Source organism: Dama dama, chromosome 10 (genome assembly GCF_033118175.1).
Source record: "Dama dama isolate Ldn47 chromosome 10, ASM3311817v1, whole genome shotgun sequence".
Classification (NCBI taxonomy): Eukaryota; Metazoa; Chordata; class Mammalia; order Artiodactyla; family Cervidae; genus Dama; species Dama dama.
Genome location: NC_083690.1, coordinates 35123206 through 35147035, shown reverse-complemented (window position 1 = coordinate 35147035; position 23830 = coordinate 35123206). Strand labels below are relative to the sequence as shown.

The following is a 23830-nucleotide window of genomic DNA, read 5'->3' as shown; positions in this document are numbered from 1 at the left end:
AGAGCCTGGCTAGTCAGCCAGGTCAGGGGTCCTGCCTGTGACCCAGGCCCTTGGGAACTGTCCCAGGTCTGGGCTCACAGGGGAGGCTCTAAGCTTGGTTGAATGAGATCTTTAAGAATATGCTGGAAGATCCTGTCCCTCCTTTGTCTCGTTAATTATGTGGAAGGTTACTGTAAACCTAGGGAGGGACTGGGAGGAGGGCAGGGAGGTGATGACCCAGGAAGTCCTGCTTGGGATGAGGGGGTTGGCATAAGGGACACTGACAGGGCCAGGCCACGTGGTTTGAGGCTCTGACCTGCCTCTGCTTGCAGTCTTCAGGACGCTTGGAGGAAAGGGCTGTTTGCGGGCTGCAAGGAGGGGCCAGCTGATGAGACATATCAGGCTCCGTAGCCTATGGGATGGATGAGTGGGACCCAGGGGTGTGGCGGGGACAGTAGGTGGGAGGAGAAAGGAAGTCCTCAGGATGGGGGGCAGCAGAGAAGAGGCAACGGGGGTACACAGAATCTATGCTGGTGCCCGGTCCTCAGCCAACCCCGCCAGCAGCCGACCCCCATCACAAGACCCCAGAGCCTCCGCAGTCACAGCAGGTTTATTGTCGGCAATAAAGCACCTCGATGCTCTCCCGGGGGGCACAGCCGAGGAGCAGGTGGGGTGGTGGCTGGGAGCAAAGCGGGTGCTGAGGTCCAGGCCTGGTCTCCTGGGCCCCACGCGCCCTCCTGCCTCTCTGGGTCTGAGAAGCGTTAGTACATCTGGGAGTGGGCCACCATAAAGGGTGGCTTCTGGCTGGCTCTGCCTTGGGCAGGAGAGGAGGGCCCCCGGCGCAGCCTGGGGCAAGTGGTAGCGATGGCGGTGGGGGTGGCGAGGAGCAGCCCGGCCTTACAGAGGAGCGAGAGCAACTGAAGCTCCCTGGAGACATCAGGCGGGCAATGACCGGCCAAAGCCTTGTCAGCCCTGGACGTCCGGGGCCCCTGGTCCCCCTGGCTCCCCTGGCCCAGGAGGGACCCGGGCCCTGCATCCCAGTAAGAGGGACTGAGACTAAACACTGAGAGTGCGCAGGGGTCTCCCCGCACTTGACGGGGCGCGGCACAGCCTGCGGGGCATCCTCACGTCTGCAGCTCCAGGACGCGGCTCGGCTCCGAGGGTGGCGAGCCGGCTGGGCTGGACCTGTGGGCCTCCTGGAGGTCCCTGAGCACCTGGAGCAGCTCGGCCAGCGGGTCCTCGGGGGCTGGAGGCAGACGTGGGGTCAGAGAAGGGAGGGCGCCCCGGGAGGGAGGCCCCGCCCACGATGCCCGAAAGGGAGCTGGGTGGGCAGCACCTACCTTCCCCAGGGCCCGTTGGCCCGCGGCCTGCCTCTGGGCCCACGCTCAGTTGTCGGTGCTTCTCCCTAGGGGGGAGGACAGGGTGTGAGGCTTCCATGTCCCCACGGGACCCAGGGTGACCCCAGCTGGGCCTCCTGAGCTGGAGGGCGTCCTGGGCACAGGGGCCTGCCTCTTCCAATCTACAGGAAGAGATATGGGCCCAGGTCTCAGCTGGCCCCCGCTCACCTCCCTCATCCCCCCTTCCAACCCCCTCCCTTGGCCCCACTCACCCCTCACCCCCCATCACCCCCGCAAAGGCAGTCAGGAAACCAAGGCTGAATGGTGTCACTCCTGTTTCGGAGGGCCCTTGGGAAGAGGGCCAAGCGGAGCCTGAACGTCCCCTAGTGTTAACTGGCCATGGAATGAGTTTCCTTCTTCTGGGAACAGGAGACAGTGATCTTTTTCTTTCTTTTTGGCCACACTGCACAGCATGTGGGATCCTAGTTCCCAGACCTAGGGTCAAACCTGAACCCCCGTGCACTGGAAGCACGGAGTCTTAACCACTGGCCCACCAGGGAAGTCCTGTGAGTGCTGTTTCAAGCGTGGCTCCTGACCGGCATTCACCAATGGCCCCCCAGGCCCCTCAAGTACAATCCTCTGTGCGCTTGCACAGAGAGGTGAGCAGCCTTCGTGCAGACTCTGAGCTCCTTATTGAGGAATTCTATGGGCTCAGCCCTTTGACCATCTCCCGGCTCTATTCTGGGAGAGACGTGTCCCTCTGCTTAGGTCTAACAGGCTCCTCCCCGTCATGTGCCTTCCAGGCCCCGGGGGGTCAGTCTGGTCCCTTACTCCTCTGCTCATTTGCTTCTTCAACATTTGCAGAAGAAGAGAAATCCGTGCTGTTTAAGCCAACAAATGTATGGTAATCTGCTACAGCAGCTGCAGGAAACTAATACAGCGGGGGGCCATGGACAGGTGATCGGGCCAGAGGCTAGAGTTCCTGGTAGGGCAGAAGTTCTGGGCAGCAGGCTGGAATGGGCCAGGGCTGGTCAGAGGCTCTGGAGGTGGGGAGGCCCTCAAGGCAGGCTATGCTGGTTAAGAGCCTGGGCACTGGTCCCACCTGAACCCTGGGTGGGTTGGGTTCGAATCTTTGCTCTGCTGCTTCCTGGCTTAAATGGGGGATGATAAGAACCCACCTGCTTCAGTGGCTGCAAAAAGTGGTTTTTTAAAAGCACCCCATGTTTTCTGTGGAGCCAGGGGCTTCCCTGGTGGCTCAGGGGTAAGGAATCTGCCTGCCAAAGCAGGAGACATGGGTTTGATCCCTGGTCCTGGAAGATCACACATGCCTCAGAGCAACTAAGTCCGTGTGCCACAACTATTGAGCCTCTGCTCTAGAGCCTGAGAGCCAAAACTACTGAAGCTCAGATGCCCTAGGGTCTGTGCTCCGCAACAAGAGAAGCCTCTGCAATGAGAAGCCCTCTTGCCACAACTAGAGAGAAGCCTGCAGAGCAATGAAGACCCAGCACAGCGAAAAATATTTTAAAAAATAAAATACAAAAATAAAACTAAAATAAGCTGGAGCCAGGGCTGAGAACCACTGAATTGAGTGAGTTTGCTGAGGGTAGTCCTGGTCCTCCGAGGGGCCCACGGACATGCTGGGCAGATAAGGGGGCAGGGTCAACTGGGGCGGAGATCAACCACAGCCTGACTCTGGGCTTCCACAGCCCTTGGCACCTTCATCCAAATGAGAGCCAGCCTCATGCTGCAGAGATTCAGGCGCCCTGCCCTCCCCAGGTGTGGGTGCCCTAGGCAGGAAGGTGTGGGGGCTGGATTAGGAGGGAAGGGACCTGCCACCGTGGAGGAGCCCTGAGCCCCAGTCCTGGCTCCGGCCACCCCCTGCCCCCCAGCACATCCCCGGGGGCTGCCCAGGCTCTGCCGCGTGGGCCTCGCTGGCCCCGCGTGGGCCTCCTCACCGCAGTGTGGCCTCCACGCCCAGCAGGTGCCGGTAGATGAGCTGAGCCTCCAGGTCATGGTCGAGAGGGTCATTCCACTCCTGCAGGGTCACCCAGGACCGCGTCTTGTCACAGCCCAGATCTGGGGGCAAAGAGGGGACGGAGTGGTGGGCAGGCACTGTGAGCATTCACATCTGGCTTCCTGGAACGCCGATGGGGGAACTGAGGCCTAGAGAGGGCGAGGGGTGGACTCAGGGGCCCCCCAGTGCGGGGCTGGGCTGGGGGCACAGCCGGGGAGGTCTGGCCCAGGGCCAGTGGGTGGCTCCCACACTCCAGGGTCAGCCCCTCCTCCTGAGCGGTAACTGACATAACTGCAGGATGTGGGAGTTGTGCAGGATACAACCTAGGGTTATGGACCACTTTCTGGAAGATTCCTGCCTGGAATCTGCTGGGAGCAGCCGGGAACCATAAGGTCATGGTGAGAGGAGCCAGGAGGGTTGTGCCTTGGAATGAGCTGGCTCTGCCACGTGCTGGCTTCACGACCTTGGCACAGACACCTCCCCCTCTACAGCACACGGCTACCCAGCCCTGCCTCGTAGCGCCCTGGGGAGCCCCACTGTACCAGTGACGAGGGTTCTTGCCACAAGGTTATAGCCGGAGGCTGCAGGCCAGGCCCCCCAGCCAGGGACATGCTCCTAACAAGCTGCCACTGCCCCCTGTCAGAGCCAGGGCTAGGCGAGAGCGGGTGGGCCACCTTCCCAGGGCCCGGACCACGCCGAGCTACAGGGCTCAAGGCTCGGCCTGGCCTTGAGGGCGGAGGGGCTCAAAGTGCTGAGTCTCCTCTGTGACTGGGGAGCAAGAATTTTGTAAAGCAGATACAGATAGTGCAGGAAGATCTGGAACCTTCAAGAACTTTGCTGTATAAGAAGACAGCCACCAGTTGCATGAGACCATTCATATCAAAATGAATTGAAATTAAAATCGATTCAAAACTCAGTTCCTAGGCTGCTCTCGCCCCATCACAAGTGATCAACAACCACATGTTCACAGCAGGCACACACACAGTGTTGGGCCGTACAGATACACACCATTTCCATCATCATTGAAAGTTCTAGAAGCTTCTGTCATCCCTCTAGGGCGCAAGGCCTAGGGTAACCCCAACTCACAGCTCCAGTATCGGGCTGCCAGTGTGGCAGTATGCAAATTCAGGAGCTTTCTTCAGCCCTCATTAGCAAGTAATTCCTACAGCATGTTGCTCGGAACCCTGGTTCTGCAAGAAGCTCATTCACTGGGCTGAAAAAGGGATCCCTGGGAAAGGAGTTTGGAAAGAGCTGGGCTAGATGGCGTCAGATATGGGATTCTAACTCTGGCCTCCTCCAGGGTCTCCGAGGCACCCACAGGCTTTGTTCACACCAAGTGCAGTTCCCAGACCACCGGGTCACAGGACTCTTTCTGCCCAGAGCACCTGCATGGCCTGGCTGGCCTCAGGTGAGTACCCACAGTTGCCCAGGTGGCTCCCAGCTGGCAGTGAGGTGGGGCTCCAGAGCCCCACACCCCAGGCAGGGCCTGAGGCCTATGGGGGACAGACTCAGCACTGTGGGTTCCCCGCCTGCATCCCACCTGTCTTGTCCCTCTGGTGGCAGCAGCTCCATTTGTCCCCGCGGAAGACGCCAGGGTGGTAGGAGCCCAGCAGGCCGGTGTTGTTGATGCAGACCTTCCTCAGCGCAGACAGCCACTGGTTCAGCTCGTTCACACACTGCAGGGGACGAGGGGGGAGGGGCGCTGATGAGAGGTCACTGCCTCCAGGAAGCCCGCCATCCTTGAAGCTGCCCTGCCTCTCAGGACTACACAGTCTCGAAAGCTGGCTCAGCAGCTTTGGGGGAATTAGGAAAAGCTGCCCTTTCTCCAGACGCTGGTAGCCCACACCCAGCATATGGCCTGGTGAATAGAGCGAAGGCTGGATTTCAGCCTCCACTGGCCCCCTCGGCCAAGCCCCTGGGCAGTCCACAACCTGTTAATTATGTGTGGTGGCTCTGCTGTCACCAATTTTTCCCTGTGGCTCTAGACCCTGACCCATCAGGGAGTCCTTGAGGGTTGGGCCCGGTAGGATGGATCTGTGACCTCCCACCCCTGCATCCCACAGAGTCACTCTGGGCAATGAAGCATGCCCCCCCCCCCCCCACTTCACCGTCCTCCTTGTTCAATGTCTCTGCTCAAATGCTGCCATCAGAGGCCCTCCCTGAGCGCCCCTCCCTGCTGCACCCCACTCTGTCCCCTCCCTGTCTCTCTCAGGCTCCGTTGCTAATGTCAACGAATCATTGACATTAAAATAATGTCAAATATTTTAATTGACATTTAAAATATTTATTTATGGGTCTATCTCCTTCCCTGCGATGGAAGCCCATCAAGGCAAGGACTCTGTTCTGTCTGCCGCTGTACCCCCATCACTTAGATTAGTGCCCGGAACCTAGAAAGTACTCAGTTAATATTTTTTAGATGAATGAATAAGTGAATGGGTTAATACATGAAGAGAAGGGGATTTGAGGGAATGACCCACAGCCACTTGCATAAACATGTGATTGTTATGTGTAGATACATACACACACACACAGAAACACACAGACACCAACTTAAGACAAGTTCCAACAGATGTGTACAATGTGAAGATTCAAGACACAGGGACACACTCATCTACGCACTGGACCACCCCGAGACCTAAGATGCCAAGTGCCTAAGACCTAAGGTGCCAAGGCAGGGCCACACAGACATGGGCATGGCTTCCCAGGCACCCAGACCCCAAGAGACACACCCATGGCACTCACATCAGCTTTCACACCCACGCTGTGCTTAACACAGCAACATGCATCCGACATGCGGTCGGAGGCGCACTCAACCTTCACTCCAGCCTACCCGGGGGGTGGGGGGGATTTTCCCACGGGACCCCTATTGGCGTGGGCACCCCTCCGCACGGCCCACACCTTGCACTGCAGGTAGGCAGTCTGGAGCCTGCCTGCGTCGTCCGTGTAGATGACCTGCATGACATGGGAGCTGCCAAAGCTCTTCTCCTCCACTTTCTCTACTGCCCGGATGTTGGCGAGCTTGATGAGGGTGCTCTTCTAGAGGGAAGGGGACAGGGAGAGGGAAGCTCAGGGTCCTAGCTGGTGTCACTCCCCTTCCTATTTCTGGGCCTCAGTCTCCCCTTCTGCAGCACCAGGGGTTGGCACTGGGGATCCAGAGGACCCACCCTCCCAGGAGCCTGCTCTGAGAGTGACCTCAGTCAGGATGCATACAAGCAGATGCACCTGGCCTCTTGGGGGCCTGACCAGGCCTCAGTGCCCTAACCCTACCTCACTCACACCCCTGACCAAGAAGCCAGGGCAGGTCACCGTAGCTGCTGCCCACCCCAGGACCCCCAAGACAGAGGACCTTCTTCCTCATGGGTCTTAAGTCACCCTATGACTGCCACCAGGGGCCTGCCCCTTCCTGGCTTTCTTCTCCGGCCCCGGTGGACCCTGAGGTGGGCTAAGAAGAAGGGACAGTTACCTCCAGGGTGTTCCAACCCCTCAGAGCCCCTCTTACCCTCTGCCTCCCTTACCCACCTTGGAGCTGGGGGTCTTGGCAAAGCTGAGGGCCTCCGTGGTGAGGGAGAAGTGGAGCTTCTTGAAGGAGGAGGACATGAGGGGGCCTTTGCTCTTGGTCCTGTGGATGAAGAGCGGCCCTTCCTTCACCGGGGGTGCCTGCAAGCTCAGGGTCCGCTGCAGGTCCAGCTCTGCGGGCCAGGGAGGTAAGGCAACACGTGAGCCCCAGGCGGAGAGGGGAGAGGGAGGAGGGGCGGGGCCGGGGGGCCGCGGGCGGAGCAAACGTCAACATCGGGCTGTGGGTGGAGGGCGGGAGGCCAGAGGTGGGTGGGGCAGGGGGCGGGGCCGCGCCCGGAAGCACTCACCGTCTTTCTCCTGGATGTCCACCAGCTTGGTAATGAAGTCCTTCAGCTGGGCCACGCCCTGGCGCACCATGGGCTGCAGCGGTTCCATCCAAGCCTCCTTAGCCCTGGAAGCTGGCGTGTCCATGTTGCCCACGTTCTGGACCGCCTAGGGGTTCAACAGTAGGAAAGGCCAGCCTCTGCTAGAGTCAGAGACCAGGCCACGGCCACTCCTACTACCCCCGACCTGCACCCCCCCGACCTGCACCCAGTCTGTGCTACTCCCACTGTAGAAATGGAGGAAGGGGCGACCCAGGCTCTGCTCAAGGGCCCACTCTACCACTCTATCCTACTGGGGACCGGGGCGGGGGGAGGGGGCAGGGACGGGTCACAGTTTGCGGTCTTTAGGGAACTTATAGTTGGGACTGAAAGTGAAAGTGAAGTTGCTCAGTCGTGTCCGACTCTTTGCGACCCCATGGACTGTAGCCCGCCAGACTCCTGTTTCCATGGGATTTTTCAGGCAAGAGTACTGGAGTAGGTTGCTATTTCTTTCTCCAAAGGATCTTCCCGACCCAGGGATCGAACCCGGTCTCCCACATTGTAGGCAGACGCTTTACCCTCTGAGCCACCAGGGAAGTCCATACTTGGGGACAACTTGGGCCCAGTCTATTGACATTCTGCGGATTTCACAGCACTCTGTTCCACTGGGTACCCTGACCCCAGCCTGGTGTTGCCCTTATGGCAACCTGGGAGAAGGTAGATCTGGGAGTTAGAAGGCCCCGATTCTCCCAACAGGCGGTGCGACCAGGCCTTGGGCACCCTCCAGCTCGTGGACTTGTTCCCCTAATCCATGAGACCGGGCGACCATGAGAAAACTATGAACACTGTGAAATGCAGTGCCCCAGGAGGGTACCGGCGGCCTGCCACCAGGCGTTCCTAGAGCCAACGGGGAACCCAGCGCACTGCCGCGAGGGCCCCAGGCCAGCACCCAGCTGGGCATCTCCCGCCAAGGTCCACAGCCCCGGACCTTGGCCAGCAGGAGCAGGGTGCGGCTGGTGCGGGCGTCCGCGTGCCGCTCTCGCAGGTGGAAGAGCTTGGGCGCCAGGATGGCAGGAGAGATGAAGCGCAGGCACAGGAAGCTGGTGACGGCGATGAAGGGCACGTTCTGGAGGGGCGCCAGAGAATTGGGGGCTGGACTCCGTGAGGCCTGGGCTCTTTTAACAGCTCCCTTCCCTTTGGGACACTCCCCCTCACTCCCGTGACCTTCCCGAGCCTGGCCCCAGCCTGGGCTTCTAACCATCAATCAGGCCCCTTCCTACCAGGCCCTGAGATACCCGCCCCTTCTTTTCCCGCCACTTTCTCCCCTCCGTCCAGCCCCACCGGCAGAGGGCGCTACCTCGTCCTGGGCGCTGGGGAAGCGCTCGCGCACGCGCCGGAAGAGCTGGCGGAAGGTGGCCCGGACCACGGCGGGGCACGCGCGAACCGAGCGGCTGAGTGCGCTCAGCAGCGCCCCCAGGTGGGCGCGCAGCGTCTGTGCGCTCTGCTCCAGCACCTCGGCCTCGGTCTGCGGGCGGTGCAGTCCAGAGCACCTGAGTGGGCCCCGGGGGCGGACCCGCCGAAAGATCGAGGTCAGCGCCTGCACCCACGACTCGGACAGGGGCGCCCGGAGACACAGGTGTAGAAAGCCGAGACCGGGACACAGACAACACACAAGTGGGCAGAGCGGACGAAAGGCCGACTCAGGCAGAAAGAAACCCACGCATACTTGCAGAAAGGGCCTGACCCCTCCCCCTGCCCGCCCCCCCACCCCCACCCCCAGGGATCACCCCTGGCCTCACCCTACATCCTTGACTTCCACCTTGCTGGGATCCAGCTCCACGTACTTCTTTTCCTCAAATACGCTGTCAATGATGGGGCCTAGGACTCCGTGCAGATACCGCATCCCTGCCACCTGGGGGCCACCGCGAGCAGCGTTGGTCCCGCCTCCCACCTCCAGCTACCTGCCCTCTCTCCCCGCAGCTGACCTCCCAGCCACCATCTGCCTGCTGTAGCCACCCAGGGTAGAACCTGGCACGTACAGGGGATGGCAGCTCAACAAACTGCAGCTACATGAATTAATGAATGAAAGGAATTCTTAGCCTTAAAGGGCCCCGGACAGGAGACAGATAAGTTTAAGGCGCAGCTCAGTCTCTTGGCCTCTATGAATCTCAGTCTCCTCATATATAAAACAAAGACAATATGCCATGCAACCTCACCTTCAGAAAAGACTCCATGGATTTGGATGCCAGAGAGTTGCTCCGGAACAGGGTGTTGGCCTCACCTACAAGCAGAGGTTCCCACGGGTATGGGGCTGGGAGAGTGACAAGGCTTTGGGGAAGGGGACAGAGGAAATTGGGCCTGGGGCTCCGTGCTGGCCACTCAGTAAAGAGCCTCCGGGCCACCTGTCAACTCTCAGCCTTTTGCTTTTTCCTTTACTTCCGAATCTGACCTGTCTCCCGCCTTAACTGGACCCATCGGCCTCCTGCAAGAGGACCCCGGGGTTTCTCCCCTCTGAGCATCCCTGGAGTCCTAGGCTCCTCCCCCGACCCCCACCCGGTGCCCTCAGACAGGCCACTCCCTCCCAGGCCTCACTGGTGCGGCTCAGCTCCAGCTGAAAGAGCAGGTCCAGGAAGTCTTTGGCTAGTCCCTGCCCCAGGAAGAGCTTGAGCAGGGTGGTGGCCACCTCCTGGCGGTACTCCGTGCTGGTCATCTCCTCAATGAGTGAGATCAGCTGCCCTGGGCTCTGCAGGAGGCGGCGAGGACAGGTGGGGCTGCAGGTTGCACCGGAGAACCCCAACCCTTCCCTCTGAGGACCGCAGAGGACCACGGGTAAGGGGGGCCACTGTCCCAAGGGACGGAGGGGCCCCGGGCACCGGCTGGTTCCTTACCATTCTGACAACTCAGACCGTTGCTCTTCAGAGCGTGTTTAGGAGGACAGGGAGGACACGCCTACGGTCCCTGAACCTCCCACCGTCCCCCAGGGGCCCCCTCACCTGGGTGCCCAGCTTCACCTCTCGGCACAACAGCTGCACCAGGGGCTGGTAGCAGCCGGATGGCAGCACCGTCTCATCCCGCAGCCGCACCTCCAGCTGCAAGGAGCCCACGTGGCCCCTGGAACAGGCAGCCCGTGACCTCTCCACCTGGGACCCAGGCCGCCCGGGGCCAGCCCCCTTCCCCACGGCCTCCGTCTTCCCTGCTGTCCCTCTGAGCGAGCCGGCCCGCCACCGGAGTTTCCTTGCACTGTCTCCCCCCACCTCCCACTCTCTGCCCCGGCTGTTCTGTTTGGAAAGCCCTTGCTGCCTCCATCCTCAGGGGAGCTCCATCCATCTTCAAGGCCTGGCTCCCTGCCACCTCGAGACTCCTGTGGATCCCAGGCTTCACCCATGTGGGCGTGCTGGGCTCCCCGGCCTTGAGTCGACTGTCAACTCCCAGAGAACAGCTCCCCCATGTGTCTATTTTACACTGGAAGCAAATCCCCAAGCTTCCTGACAACCTGCCAGGGGAAACCGAGGCTCAGACTGGGTAAACAACTTGCCACCTCAGACCTAACTTCCAAGCTCCCCTGTTCTGACCCCTCCTGGGGAGGCCGCTGACTAAGGCTTGACAGTCTCTAAGTCCCCACTGCCTGCCCGACAGCCCGGCTAAGTGACAAGTGACAAGACTGCCGTGGCTGGGTCTAGGGAAATGTCTTGGAGTTGGACACAGCGGTCCACCCAGCCCCTGTCCTGAGGAGGGTGTGTGTGTGGCGGGGGGGTCTGGGACCTCCTGTGGACAGACGGAGCTGAACCATCCGAGGTGAGGAACACTGCTATTCCTCCACTTCCGGGCTGAGTAGAAAGCAAGGGGGCCAGAGGGCTTCCTTATAGGGTTGCCAGATTCACCAAAATAAAGACACAAGGCACTGTTACACTGAGTTATCTTAAATAAAGTTTGTCTCATACATTTCACGGATGTACACCAAAAAATCAGTTCAAGGTTTATCCCAAATTCAGCTTCACCAAATATCCCATATTTTATCTGGCAACCCTACTCCTGAAAAAGTGGGGGAAGAGTGAGAGCTATGGCTTAGGGACACTGACTCAGAGTTCTGGGGACTTGAACTCTGGTCTAGGGTCTGCAGAGACACCCTTAAAGGGGAAGTATCTGAAGGCTTGTTCCAGAATCTGCCAGAAGACTGAAAGCAGGAGACTTGTACTGCTTTGGAGCTCTGAGGTCAGGGCTGAGTCCAGGACTGTCAGAAGGGGAGGAGGAGATGCTGGCCTGGGTGGGCCAAGGGCACAAGAAATCTGGGGCCGATCACTCACCCCCGACTGGCACACCTGTCTGACTGCTGGAGCCGAGGCTCAGCCTCCCAGGCTCCAGACCCGCCACCCCTGCAGCCAAGCCCCAAGCACTCACTCTTCCCGCCGGCTCTTGGACTGGTCAGGCTGCAGCCGGAACCAGCCCTCCTCCCGCTGGGCTGCCCACAGTCTCTGCACGTTGAACATCACCTGGGAGCAGGACAGGCCTTGGTTGCTGGCGGGGGAGAGGTGGGGACGACCCGAGGCTGGGGTCCTCATTTCTCTCCCTTGCCAACCACTGTTTTTTCGAGAGGGGGTACCTGCTGAGGGCCCCTGAGCACCCGGGGGGTCCCGGGCCTCCTGGGTGCCCCTCTGGGGGACGGGATGGTTGGAACGGAGGCCGGCAGGGGCGGCCTGAAGGGGCAGGGTGCTCACTTTGCCCAGGAAGTCGTTGCGACTGACAAGGTCCCAGTCCCAGGCCTCCACGCACAGCGCCTCCGCCGCCCCCTCCTCCAGCTCGAACTCAAACGTCTCGTTCCAACGTGGGTAGCATGACTTTTTCACGATCTGCCCAAAAAGAGATCACTAATCACTGGAGGCGGGCTGACTCCACCAGTCTCCCCAGGGCCACCCCACACACCTCCCTTGGGTACCCCCCAGGGGCTCTGAGGCAACATCCCCTCCTCGCCCGGGCAGAAGCCTCAAGATAGCAGAGGTAACGATTCCATGTCCAAACCCCTACTCACTTCTTAAGTGGGGAAATCGAGGCCCAGAGCGGGTAAGACACTAGTCCAAGGTCACACAGCAAAATGATAGCAGGCTGCCCTGAGAACCCAGGTCTCAACGCCCTCCCCACCAGGGCTGGGCCCCCCACCCTGGCTGCTTCCAGAGTTGAGAAAAAAACAGTGTGGGCAGGGGGTGGGCTTGGCAGATTAACCCCTAGGTGGGCAGACTGTCGCGGCCCACCCAGGCCAGGAGTGAAAGGCAGTACAGACCATAGGAGCTGGCACCGGAAAGGTGGGACCCGCTGTGCACCCTGGGAGAGGTCGCCCTGCTTCCCTGAGCCTCCTCTGAGAGACTGCAGACCTCAGCTGACCTCCCCGGTGATGGTGAAAAAGGATGAGGCAGTGAGGGCCGGGGGGCTCAGGGACCCGCGCTGGCCCACTCCCAGCCCCCTAGCCTCCTCACCGAGGTCTCCTGGGTGCGGCCGTTGTATCGCACTCGGACAAAGGGGTCAGATGCACCATTCCGGTCCTTGGGGGCGAGGTCCCTGCGAGGCAGCAGAGCACCCACTTGTCACCCAGCCTCACCCAGGTGGACACCCCCCACCCCACTATGGGGTGACCCTACACCAGGCTGGAAAGGTCTGCGCACGAGCTGGGAGACTGTGGACAGTGTCCCTCTGTTTTCTGGACCCTGACTCCCACTGCATTCACCCCATGGACCCCCACGTGTTCCCCACACCAGGCTAAGGGTCCTCCAAGGCCCCTTCTGACTCCAGCCAGCTGCTGCACCTCCAAGGGGGGGGCGGGAAAGTGAGGCAAGCGCGGCTTGGAATAGCCCGGCCCAGGGGCACCTCTCACTGCCCTCCGTTCACAGGGCAAGGCTCACCTCTCTGAGCCTCGGTTTCCTCATCAAGAAAGTGAAGAAGACAATCCCTTGAATGGAGATAACGGGCTCCTAGAAGGCCTGTCCCTGAAATACCCCCTCCTACTTGAGGGGGGCCCTTGGGGAGCAACCCCCACCACCATCCTGCCCTCTCCCCATAGCTGGTCCTTCACCAGGACCAAATCTGGCCACGGCATCCCCGGCTTAGCACCCTCTTTGGAAGAATCACGAAGCCCACCCGCCTTCCCTTCCCCGGAAATATTATTTTCTGCTCTTTTCTGTCTTCCAGTTTATGCCTCTTGTGACTGCTTCTCTTTCCTCCTCAGAACTGCCTATTAAAATTCCAGAGCGTGGCCTTGAGAATCTGCCCAGAAACATGAGGAGAAAATGTTCTTCCTGCCTCTGCAACAAAGGCAGCTCCTTAAGGGGTCAAGAGCCAAGGACAGTGGGGGACAAGTCCCCTCACACACCAAAGGGGGGGTCTGGCCGACCGCCATCCCCCCACCTCGCCCCCAACCCCGTCACTTGCTAAGAGGAGGCCAGGTCATGTGTGCATGTGTGTGTGTGTGAGCGCGTGAGCACTCAGGTTACACACAGCCTGGCCTGGGTGAGGCTGAGGATGGAGGAAGTGAGTGGGCAGAGGGGTGGACGGTCCGTGAGGATGACAGGGCATGAGGGGAGTGACTGTAAGTCTGCCCAAGTCCAGCCCTTTCCCTGGGGCTGGCTGCGCGTGTCCCAGCCCCAGGATGCAAAATAAAGCCCGGTGGAGCCACAGGCCCCGCGTTCAGGAGGCAGGCCTTCCTCCCTAGTGGCCAGCCACCCACAGGTGCCGGCCGGCTGGTGTGTCCCTCCACGGGCCGCCCCCGCTCCTGCCCCAGGGGCAGGCAAGGACCCTGAAAGGAAGGTGCTTCTCACGGAGTATGTGTGACTCACACTCAGGCCCAGACAGGAGTGGAGCCTGCAGCTAAAAATACCCTGGTGGGGGCGGGGGGTTCCCTGGCGCAGGTGACAGGCCCAGCTTCCCATCCAAGTCACTGTCCTTCCCGGGGAGAACCCCAAACCTTGCCTCGGGAGATTTTCAGCAACTCCTTTCATCTCCCCCCGCCTCACCCTACCCTACGGAGGACTCCCCGCCAACCCCGCAAGTCAGGCCAAGTTCACAGTAAAGTTAAACCCAGGGGAAGCCCAGTCCTGGCACTGGGGCTGGACGATCGGGGAGCAGGGTCCCTTCCCCCATTAACCCCACTGCCCAAGGATGCCTGAAAGTCCAGCATCAGAACAGCATCCTTGCCCCTAAGAGACACAGCCTCCCACGGGGTCACCGGCGAAGCGTCTTCATGTCCCCAGTTCCCCTCAGAGCCCGCCGTCCAGGGAGCAAGCCTGGTGGTGTCCGGGAGAGGAGGCCGAGCGCCCGCGGCGGATTTCTCTAGTTTCGGGGCCCCGGCCCAGCGCCCCATGGCTCACCTGGCTTCCAGCACAGAGCAGCGCAGCCGGGCCCGGGTCCCCGGCACCACCTCCAGCCGCAGGTGGATCTCGCCCTGCACCTCCTCATCAGGGTCGACCTCGGTCAGGTGGGCCCACCCGCTGAAACCTGAGGGGCCGCGTCTCAGCCAGGGGCCTGGCCCTTCTCCCGCAGACCCCCAGGCACCCCGGGACCCTGCGCGATCGCCTCGGGGTCCTCTCAAGCTCTTAGGAGGCTGGGGCTGCTGCCCCCAGTGGCAGGTGGGGACACGGAGGGTCAGGAGCTGAACCACGGTGGGGTCAAAGTCCACGTCCAGAGTGGTGCCAAGCTGCATCTGGTGGCCCTGCCCCTGCCCCATCCTGGGACCGGCCTCTCTGCCTCAGTTTCCCCATCTTAAGAGACGGGGAGAGTGGGCTGCCGGAAGGAGGATGTGACAGATGGGGGTACGACAAGGGGATGGCATCACGGGGGCCACTGGCCCCTGAGCGGCCAGCTGGGGCCACAAGCAGAAGAGACCTCAGGCCTGGCACGGGCCAAGAGGCCCCGTGAGTCAGCAGCGGCCTGCCCCAGCCTCACGGATGGGAGCAGGTGTGTGCCGGGGAGGCCCCCTGGGAGTCACGGGGGCTCAGGCCAGCAGAGCCTGAAGCACCTCTGAGCTCCTGGCCTGAACCTTTACCGGCAGATGGTGACTCAGCCCAGAGGCAGCGGCACCGGGTCACACGGCCAGGCTGGGGCAGGGCTGGCCCCTCCAAACAATGTCTGTGTCCCCGGAATCCTCCAGGGGCTCTCTAGCCACGCCCCGCTCCAGGCCAACCCCCGAGACTTAGGACACTGGGAACCAGGCCGAGGAAAGCTGGTGGGGTACACAGCCAGCCAGACTGGGAGGAGGGATCCCCACACCTCAACAATGGAGCATAAGAGGCCCCTTCCTCTGCATGCAGAGGTCTCAGATCTCACCTCTAGCAGCCCCTCATCGCCCAGGGAGGGATGTGGTCCCAACTAGGGGGGCAGAATGGTCCCAGCTACGGGGCAGAAGCCAGGGAATAGGCGATGGAGAGGGCCACAGGCCCTTCTGGGGAGGGCAGCGATGGCTCTCCTGAGCATGGGGCCTGACAGAGCCCAGAGGAAGGTCTCAGAGTGGGGGATGGGCCGGGGACTGGGCAGACCAGTGGGCAGGGGACGAGAAGCAGGCGTGGCCTCCCTCCTGGGGTCTTACCCTTAGGGTGAGCGGCCAGTGTGTCCCTGGTAAGGCAGACCTTCCCGATGACATCGTCCCGGCTGGAGAGTAGAGAAGAAGCCGGAGCTGGGCAGGGCTGGCACAGAGCCTGGGACCCCCAACCCCACCCCCTTCAGGGCCCCTCTTGGGAGGCTGACACTGCGGTCACTTACAGGAGCCCAGAGCAGGACCCATGACCCTCTGGCAGGCCCTCTCGGGGGGCACAGGCCATGTGTCTGCACATAAACTTACACGTGTGCCCACCTACATGCCCAGCTCTTCTCTCCAGATGCCTGTTTCCAAGCTCGCATCCCCATGCACACACAGCCCAGTGCACACACGCACATGTGATGGGGTGGGAGCACAGTGAACCCACACGCACGGACACAGACGCTGCACATCCAAGCCCCGCACCCTGCAGGTCCCCCGGGGCTCCCCTTCCTTCCAGGCTGTAAAGAGGAGGCAAAGTGACCCACAGTCCCAGAGAGGGACAGGGGGGTGGGGTCCGGGCCCCAGGTAGGGAGCGGGATTCCACCCACCTGAGGGCATCCTCGTCCATGACGTAGAAGGCCACCGAGTGGAAGGTGGGCGGCAGGTGCACCTGGTACTCCTCGCCCCAGAAGGGGCACAGGGTCTTCCACACAGTGGCCGTCCTGCAGGAGATGACCCTCAGCACCGCCCGCAGGCCCCGGGCTGGGATAAGGCAGTGGGCGCTGCAGGGCTCGAGCCCACCCGTCCCCACATCCCCCTCCGATTCCCGGAACGGCTGCTCTGCTGGGTGATGATTCTCCCTGTCCCTCCATCGTCCGCTGCCCATCATCCCCTCCTGACCATGCTCTCTGCCCTGGGTGGGGTACTGGCTGCATCTATCAGGCCATTTTCCATTTGGGGAAACTGAGGTCAGAGTTGGCAGTCGCTGGCTGGCCTCAGGTCACACAGCAGGACAGCAGCAGAGCCAGGACCAGAAGCCTAGCTTCCCAGCCCCCCCTGGCCCCTGATGCTGAAGAGACTCGCTGAGGGTGGAGGCAGGGGGATGGCCAAGCTGACTCTGGGGACAGACGGTCCTCCTGGGGGAGCCTGAGAGCCAAGGTGTCGAGCCTGCCCCACAGAGCCAGCTCTGGTTCATCCCAGGGCAGAACCCTCAACTCATTGGGCTCCAGACACTTCCCTGGTGGTCCAGTGGATAAGACTGTGCACCCATTGCAGGGGGCGTGGTGAGTTCCATCCCTGGTCGCGGTAGTAAGATCCCACGTGCCCGTGCGGTGTTACCAAAATAAACCCCTCCAAAATCCTAGGGCTCAGCAGTGTAAGCTGAAACCCTCCAAGGACCCAGATGAAAGTGCAGGGAATCGCCTTCACCCCAACCACTTCTTGGACAGGCCACTTGAACTCTGGGGCCTTGATTTCCCTGTCTGTCCTTGAGACAACCCGAGCAGTCAGGCATCTCCCCACCCTGCTCCCCGCATCCCCCACAGTGTCCGTGCTCGGGAGAGAACCTGGAAAAAGGCACGCTGTTTGCAGGTGGGAAGCACTGTGGGGCTGACGGCCTTGGCTATTGATCGATCAGCAGTGGGCACCCCAGTGGGCAGAAAAGTGGAGCGGCTCTGGCCAAGAACTTCGAAGGCAAAGGCCTTTGTAGGAGAGGGTACCAGACAGCAAAGACCCTGCCCAGGATCATGGGACCCACGGGGAAAGGGATGCAGCACAGGGGAAGGGGCCGTTCTGGGCAAGTTAGCTTTTTTTTTTTTTTAATGGGATGTGATGCTGTTGTATGGAGCTCATTTTAAGGATTAAATGGGCTGCAAAAGGTTTAGCACAGGGCCTGGCAAAGTCCATCCTCCCTGAGTGACAGCTGTGGTTACCAGCCATTATCCTCTGGCCCTTTGGCGGGTTGTAAAGTTGTCAAGAGGAACAGTGGGTGGGAGGCCCTTGGCTGAGCGCCCAGTCCACAGTAGATAATCCCTCTATGGGCGTTAAGGTCAGTAATTAGCAAGGCTAGTCCGTCTTTTCTCACCTCCCAGCAGGATGTCAGGGCCTAATGGGCCCCAAGGAATCAGGTGCCCCAAGCCCTGGCCATCTCCATGCAAATTTCACACGCCCTTGGATGTGGGAGTGGGGGGCGGGGCAGGAGGAGTGGGAGGGGCGGGGCGGGGGCGGTACCTGATGATGGGCTCGTTGTCCACCTTCACGATGCAGTAGGGGTCGCTGCTGCCGGTGCTGCAAGAGAGGGTAGGGGCTGATGGGGGCGGGCGGGCCATGGGCACCCCTCCTTCCACCCCAGGAAAAACGATAGTCCAGGCTGAGGCACCAGGTCCTCGGCTGGGACCCAAAGACTCCTCCGGCTGAAAAGTGTGCCCCCACTCTGGGTCCGGGAGGGGGCTGGTGAGGCAAAGGCAGGAACCTGCACCAAGGCTCTCCAGCCACTGCTTCTCCAGCTCGGAATAGGGCGCTTCTCCTTCCTGCCGGCTCCCACAGCCCCCAACCCTGCCTCGTTCAGGGGAGGACAGAAATAGCAGTCACAGAAGCCCCTCGACCACGTCAGTCTCTCCTCTGAGCCTTGGTTCCTGCTGTTCCTTCTGCCTTCCCATTCCTCCCAAGACCCCTCCCCAGACCCCCTCCTCTGAGAGCCCTCACCTGTCCCAGAGGCTGGGAGTAAGGTCTCCCCTCCCATCCCAGCCAGTGATGTACTGTCATCAGTTGCCTCCTCTGCCTGACTATAACCCGAGAGTAGGGACCACTTCTGTGTTGACAGGGCTTGGCACAAGACGGGGTCCCTTGTGAGTGTTTGTTGAGTGGAATGAATGAAAGAATGAAGACAGCCATCAGCCTCAAGCTCCCAGCCATCTGGGAAAGAATAAATAGGGAAGGCAAGCCAGAATGGCTTGGTTTCTCCTGTCTTCGTTGGCGGGGGATTCCTGGGGTTGAGGGCAGCCCTAGCCAGGCCCAGGGTGGCTCCTGAGCAAAAAGCGGGAGTGGACTTTCTCCAGAAGTGCCCTTCAGGTCTGCGACCCATAAAAAGGAAGGAGATTTGCATGTTGATGGTTGGGGAATTCCAAGCCCAGCTTCCCTATTCAAAAGGGGATCTTCCTGCAGAGGAAGCTACTGGAGACAAAGGTTCTCCTGACACTGATGGGAAATGTCTCCCAAGACTCAGTCCCTCCTCCCCGTAGATTGGGACCTGTAACGGCAGCTCACAGGGTAGCTGACCTGACCTGATGTGAGGACCAGCCCCTAGACTGTGTTTAGTAAACGTTAGCACCGCCCTGGACTCTGATCTTCTGTTTGTAACCCTTTCCCATTGTTCAAGAGCCCGGCCCCCTGGTTGGGAAACTAAGATTCCACATGCCTTTGGAGCAACTAAGTCCTATGCAAGGCAACTACTGAGCCCTCGAGCCACAACAGGAGTCCATGCACCTTAGCTAGAGAAGATCCCATGTACTGCAATTAAGACTTGATGCAGCGTGGGCATTTAAGGACCTGAGCCCAATGATGGTCCCTGGCCAGCTGTTGGGACTTGTGCTGTCTGCCCTTGGGCTGGGCCCCTTCCCACTCCTTCCCCAAATCACTCAATGCTGCTGCTGGCCCAGCCTGGCTCCTTGCAGGGCCTCTATATTTAGGGCCTTGGCAGTTTCCAGGCTGTAGAAGGGGGAGGATCAGGGCAAATCCTGAAATAGCCCCGGGACCGTCCCCAGGGCCGCTGGGCAAGGGAGCCAGCAGGTCACCAGTCACCATGGGACTCAGCTCCTCTCTGGCTGGCCCAGGCACCCGAGGATGAGGAGGAAGCAGGACAGAACCGGGCAGGCTCTGGAAGCTGTTCGGGGAGCACCGCTGGGCCCTGTGCCCTTATGGGGACTAAAACCCCAGGAGTGGAAGTGGCAGGGAGGCGGGTGGCCACTGTGTGATGACCACCCCTCCTCCGAACTCAGTCAAGATGGGTCACCAAGAGTGAAGGCGAGCTCCCTGTCCTCAGAGGCATCCAAGTGCCAGCTGGAAGGGATGTTGCTCGGGAGTCAGGCTGGGGGCTCATGAGGCCCAGGGGTGCAGGCTCACCACCATCACCCCCACCTCCAGCACTCAGGGAGGGCCTCCTGAGATCTCTGGATTCCTGCCATGCCTGAGCCAAATGCTTTGCATGGCATTTGCGAGGCTGGGTCCCCACTGAGCCCCACAGCAAGCTTGCAACCTGGGTCCATCTAGGATGCTTGGCCTGTCAGTGGCAGAGTGGATTTGAATCCTGACTTCTCTCCCTACCAGCTGTGTGGCCTTGGCAAAGGACTTCCATATCCTGAGCCTCAGTTTCCCCATCTACAAACATTTTTTGTAGCATTTGTTGGCGCAATGTTCAGTCACCCAGTCGTGTCCGACTCTTTGCGATCCCATGAACGGCAGCACACCAGGCTTCCCTGTCCTTCACCATCTCCCAGAGTTTGCTCAGATTCACGTCCATTGAGTCAGTGATGCCATCCAATCATCTCATCCTCTGCTGCCCGCTTCTACTCTTGCCCTCAATCTTTCCCAGCATCAGGGCCTTTTCCAGTGATCAGCTGTATAAAGTAGATATGAGACGACTCAATGGAAAAGACTCTGATGCTGGGAAAGGTTGAGGGCAAGAGGAGAAGCGGGCAGCAGAGGATGAGATGGTTGGATGGCATCACTGACTCAATGGACGTGAATTTGAGCAAACTCCGGGAGGTGGTGAAGGACAGGGAAGCCTGGCGTGCTGCAGTCCATGGCAGCACAAAGAGCTGGACACGACTTGGAGACTGAACAGAGGACTGCATGGGAAAGGTCTTCAACACATCTGAATCTCCTCTACTGTGGACCAGGTGTCCCTGAGGGCGCCGAGAATGCCGAAACGAATGAGTCACGGTCCTGTGCTCGGAGTCACGTGGCACAGGCAGCCCACGAAGGAGCAACTGGTACCCAGGGCTTCATCCTAACTCCAGCTGATCCAAAGTGCTGCAGGGCAAGGAACCCTGCCCAAGGGCACCAGGGAAAGCTCTGGAGGGAAGTAGAAGTTTGGAAGGGGTCCTGAAGGATGAATAGTTTTCCAGTGGCCCCCGAAGGGAAGTGTTTGAAGGCGGAAGACTCACACATGTGCAAGAGCAGGGGTCTGGAGGCCAACGGCCCAAATGTGAGGGCCTGAGGTGGCGCGGGTTCACAGCTGGATCTAAGAGATGGTTGATGAGTCAGAGCTGCCTATACCAGCCACTATGGCGAAGACAGACCAAAGGAGGGGAGGGGAGGGGAGTACACAGGAGCGCAGAGCAAGCAAAGAGATCCTGGAGGCAGAACCCACAGAACCTGGTGACCCCTGTCCTGGGGATGGAGGCACCCTCCGAGGAGCCCCTTACCTGCGCAGAGGCAGGGCTGGGCTGGGGAACCCGGCACCACGGCTCCCAGGTGGGCGGAGTGCACAGTTTCACTGCCCTCGGCTGCTAAGAGCCTGGAGTCAGGCACTAGGGCCAGCACTGCGGGGATGGGGAGGGAGGCGACAGACGGAGGGGCTGCACCTCCCAGCCGCCACCAGCCGGAGGAGGCCAAGCTGACCTAGATACCGGTGCCAGCATGGGGTGGGGGCAGGTGCTTGGAGGCTGGGCCTGGAGACTGAGACCCTTCTCCTAGCTCATCTGCCTCCCCACCCGAGAGACCACGTTCCCAGCTCCCGCTCCCCTCCCCTCACACAACGAAACCCACCTTGACACAGCCCGCCCAGCACCCTCCCTCACCCATCGCCATGGTAACTGCTGAGCCTGGCCGCCTCAGGCCCAGGGGGCCTTGAACTGGAACTGCTCGTGGCGCTGAGCGTGCTGGGAAACTCACGGGGACCACAGTGCGCGGGAGGGAGGTGCCTGAGCCCCCCTCCTCCCGCACCCCACTGCCGGTCCGCCGCCTCTCTGCATCCCGGCACCCGCTGAGGAGCCCGGGGGTGGAGAGGCTGCCGGCCAGCAGACTTTGGACCCTAGGCTGCCTCCGGACTCCCCCGCCCCCGCCCTTCCTCCAGGCAGCCAGGCCCCTCAGGCTTCATACTTTCCATCACCCTCCAACGAGAGGGATTTCCTCCTCCAGTTTACAGCGGGGAAACAAGAGTTGGTGGAGAGTGAGCCGCCTAAGGCTCATAGGAGGCGGGCAGCAATGAGATCGGACAGCTCAGCTCTGGCATCTACTGAGAAGGGGGGGGGGGAAGGGGGGGCGTGCTTTGGAAACCTCAAATCTGGCCAGGGGCCAGGCAGAGTCCTAGATGTCAGTGCTTGTGAGGAGCCCTAGGATTAAGACCTTGCTCTGCCACCTGGGGCCAGGATCTCCCTGTTCTCGGAGCCTCCGTTTTCCCATCCGTAAAATGGACCAGTGACAGCGGCCTTACTGGGTGGTTTTAAGGGTTAAAGGCTGCTGCTTAGGCAACGCGGATGACACAAGAACAGCGACTCCCCAGCCACCCCATCCTGCACAGACCCTGCCTCTTGACCAATAGGTCTACTCTTCAGACCCATCCTTCCCTTTTCAAAGGCACAGCAGGAAGCCCCAGGGCATTTCGGGTGCACACTGCCAGGAACTAAGTGTTCCAGAATTATTGAGGAAGACCCTTCGTTTTTAGGGGGGCACTCCACCCCCTCCAGCCACACCCCCCGCAGTGCACAGAGACAACTCCTTTTCGACGTCTTCCCCATGCCAGCTCCAGTTATATCAAAGCCCCTTGCGCTTGAGGGCCGCCGTCTTCCCTCCCCGTTCACTGAAGGCCCCTTATAGCCCCCCGCCCCCTCCCCAGTCCCGGGCCCTTCCCTGTCATCCCCTGTCCGATGTTCCAAGCACATCTCACTGTCCCCATTTCCCTGCCTGTCTCCCACCGCAGCCGCACTCGCCACACCCTCGCCACCACTGTGGGCGGGTCATGTAGACCCCAGAAAGGTCAGGCGGGCATAAGGGGCAGCACCCCTCCTGGAAAGTTGGGGTTCCCATCCCCAGCCTTGCTCACATGTCCTTGGCGGGCAGGTTCTTCCCCTCCACGATGCGGATGGACAGCGAGCTGCGCTTGGCCATCGCGGGTCCGCGACGCGGGGTCCTTGGCCAGGGGAGCCGGACGCCAGGTTCCAGTGCAGCGGTCGGCCGGCGGGCAGGCGAGCGCTGGACTGGGCGCCGGAGGGGGGCGGGCCCCGCGAGGCAGGGGAGGTAAACGCGGGGGCGGGGGAATCTCGTCCACTTCATTCACCCCCGCCCCCGCCCCACGTGCGGGGGGACACAGCGCCCGGGCGGACCAATCGGCCGCCGGGGCTCCCCAGCGTGGGCGGGGCTGGCCCGAGCCACGGCGCCCATTGGGCACCGGGAGCGGTGTGAGGGCGGGGCCTGCTCCGGGCGGAGGCGGGCGATCGTTGGTCCCGGCTCGCGGGAGAAAGCGGAGGGGTGAGGGGCGCCCCCCTAGGCGAGTGGAGACCCAAGGCCCCAGGTGACGTGCGCCAGGATCCGCTTGGGCCACGGGCGTGGTCCGAGTGTCTGAATCCAGGCGTTCGAGGGTGTGGGCCCGAGTGTGCGCTGGGAGGCGTGAGTGTGCGCTGGGAGGCGTGAGCAAGCGCGGGGATGTGCGGGTGGGATCGAGCGAGGACAGCGCTGGTCCCCGGAGGCTGACTCGGGGAGGCCCCTGCAAAGGTGTAAATTGAACGAATGAATAATCGGATGAATTTAGCAAACAACTGGAGTGTTGGTGTTAGAGTCGCGGGGACCCAGAAGGAGGTGAAGCAGGGCAGCTCAAAGGTTCCGGGGATCCAGAGGTGTGGGGATTTGTCTGAAAGACCCGGATTATTTGGGGGAACCTGCTTGGGAGAAGGGAGCGTCCTCAGTTGTCATCTCATTTTCGCCTTTTACATGCCCGGAGTGGGAGACTGGATGAGTCACTCAGGTTCACAGAGGGAAAATTATGTGCTGGAAGGTCACACAGTTGGCCCCTGGTGGGGCTAGGCTAGGCCTCCCCAGAACTTCAGGCCTGACTGGGGACCTTTCCACGCGGGCAGGATCCTTCTCCGAGACTCGGCATGCCCCTTCCCAAATCTAGAAGTCACAATCC

General features: G+C 60.9%; 1 protein-coding gene across 2 annotated transcripts; it reads right to left on the bottom strand.

Annotated features, from left to right (window-relative positions):
- Nucleotides 1–576: 576 nt before the first annotated feature.
- Nucleotides 577–22933, bottom strand: RASA4B (RAS p21 protein activator 4B). Of its 2 annotated transcripts, XM_061153473.1 has the most exons (22): nucleotides 22748–22853; nucleotides 20125–20318; nucleotides 17935–17991; nucleotides 16314–16427; nucleotides 15775–15836; nucleotides 14561–14687; nucleotides 12677–12758; nucleotides 11924–12055; nucleotides 11607–11698; nucleotides 10202–10319; nucleotides 9801–9951; nucleotides 9425–9489; nucleotides 9008–9120; nucleotides 8566–8758; nucleotides 8197–8334; nucleotides 7194–7338; nucleotides 6850–7019; nucleotides 6229–6366; nucleotides 4871–5006; nucleotides 3272–3392; nucleotides 1320–1384; nucleotides 577–1225 (listed from the first exon to the last, which is right to left on the bottom strand). In XM_061153473.1, the coding sequence occupies exons 4-22, from the start codon at nucleotides 16331–16333 to the stop codon at nucleotides 1104–1106; spliced, it is 2190 nt and encodes a 729-aa protein (XP_061009456.1). In that variant the 5' UTR covers nucleotides 16334–16427; nucleotides 17935–17991; nucleotides 20125–20318; nucleotides 22748–22853; the 3' UTR covers nucleotides 577–1103. The 2 variants fall into 2 exon arrangements, with proteins under 2 accessions (XP_061009456.1, XP_061009455.1); XM_061153472.1 differs by lacking the exon at nucleotides 20125–20318 and having other exon boundaries at nucleotides 22748–22933.
- Nucleotides 22934–23830: the final 897 nt, after the last annotated feature.

Excerpts from the sequence above, each read along its gene's own strand:
- RASA4B (XM_061153472.1), bottom strand. The coding sequence starts at position 22,812 with ATGGCCAAGCGCAGCTCGCTGTCCATCCGCATCGTGGAGGGGAAGAAC. Across the intron at positions 11,699-11,923 it reads GCAACGACTTCCTGGGCAAA|GTGATGTTCAACGTGCAGAG; the intron begins GTGAGCACCCTG and ends TCCTGCTCCCAG. Across the intron at positions 7,020-7,193 it reads GGACATCCAGGAGAAAGACG|AGCTGGACCTGCAGCGGACC; the intron begins GTGAGTGCTTCC and ends CCTGGCCCGCAG.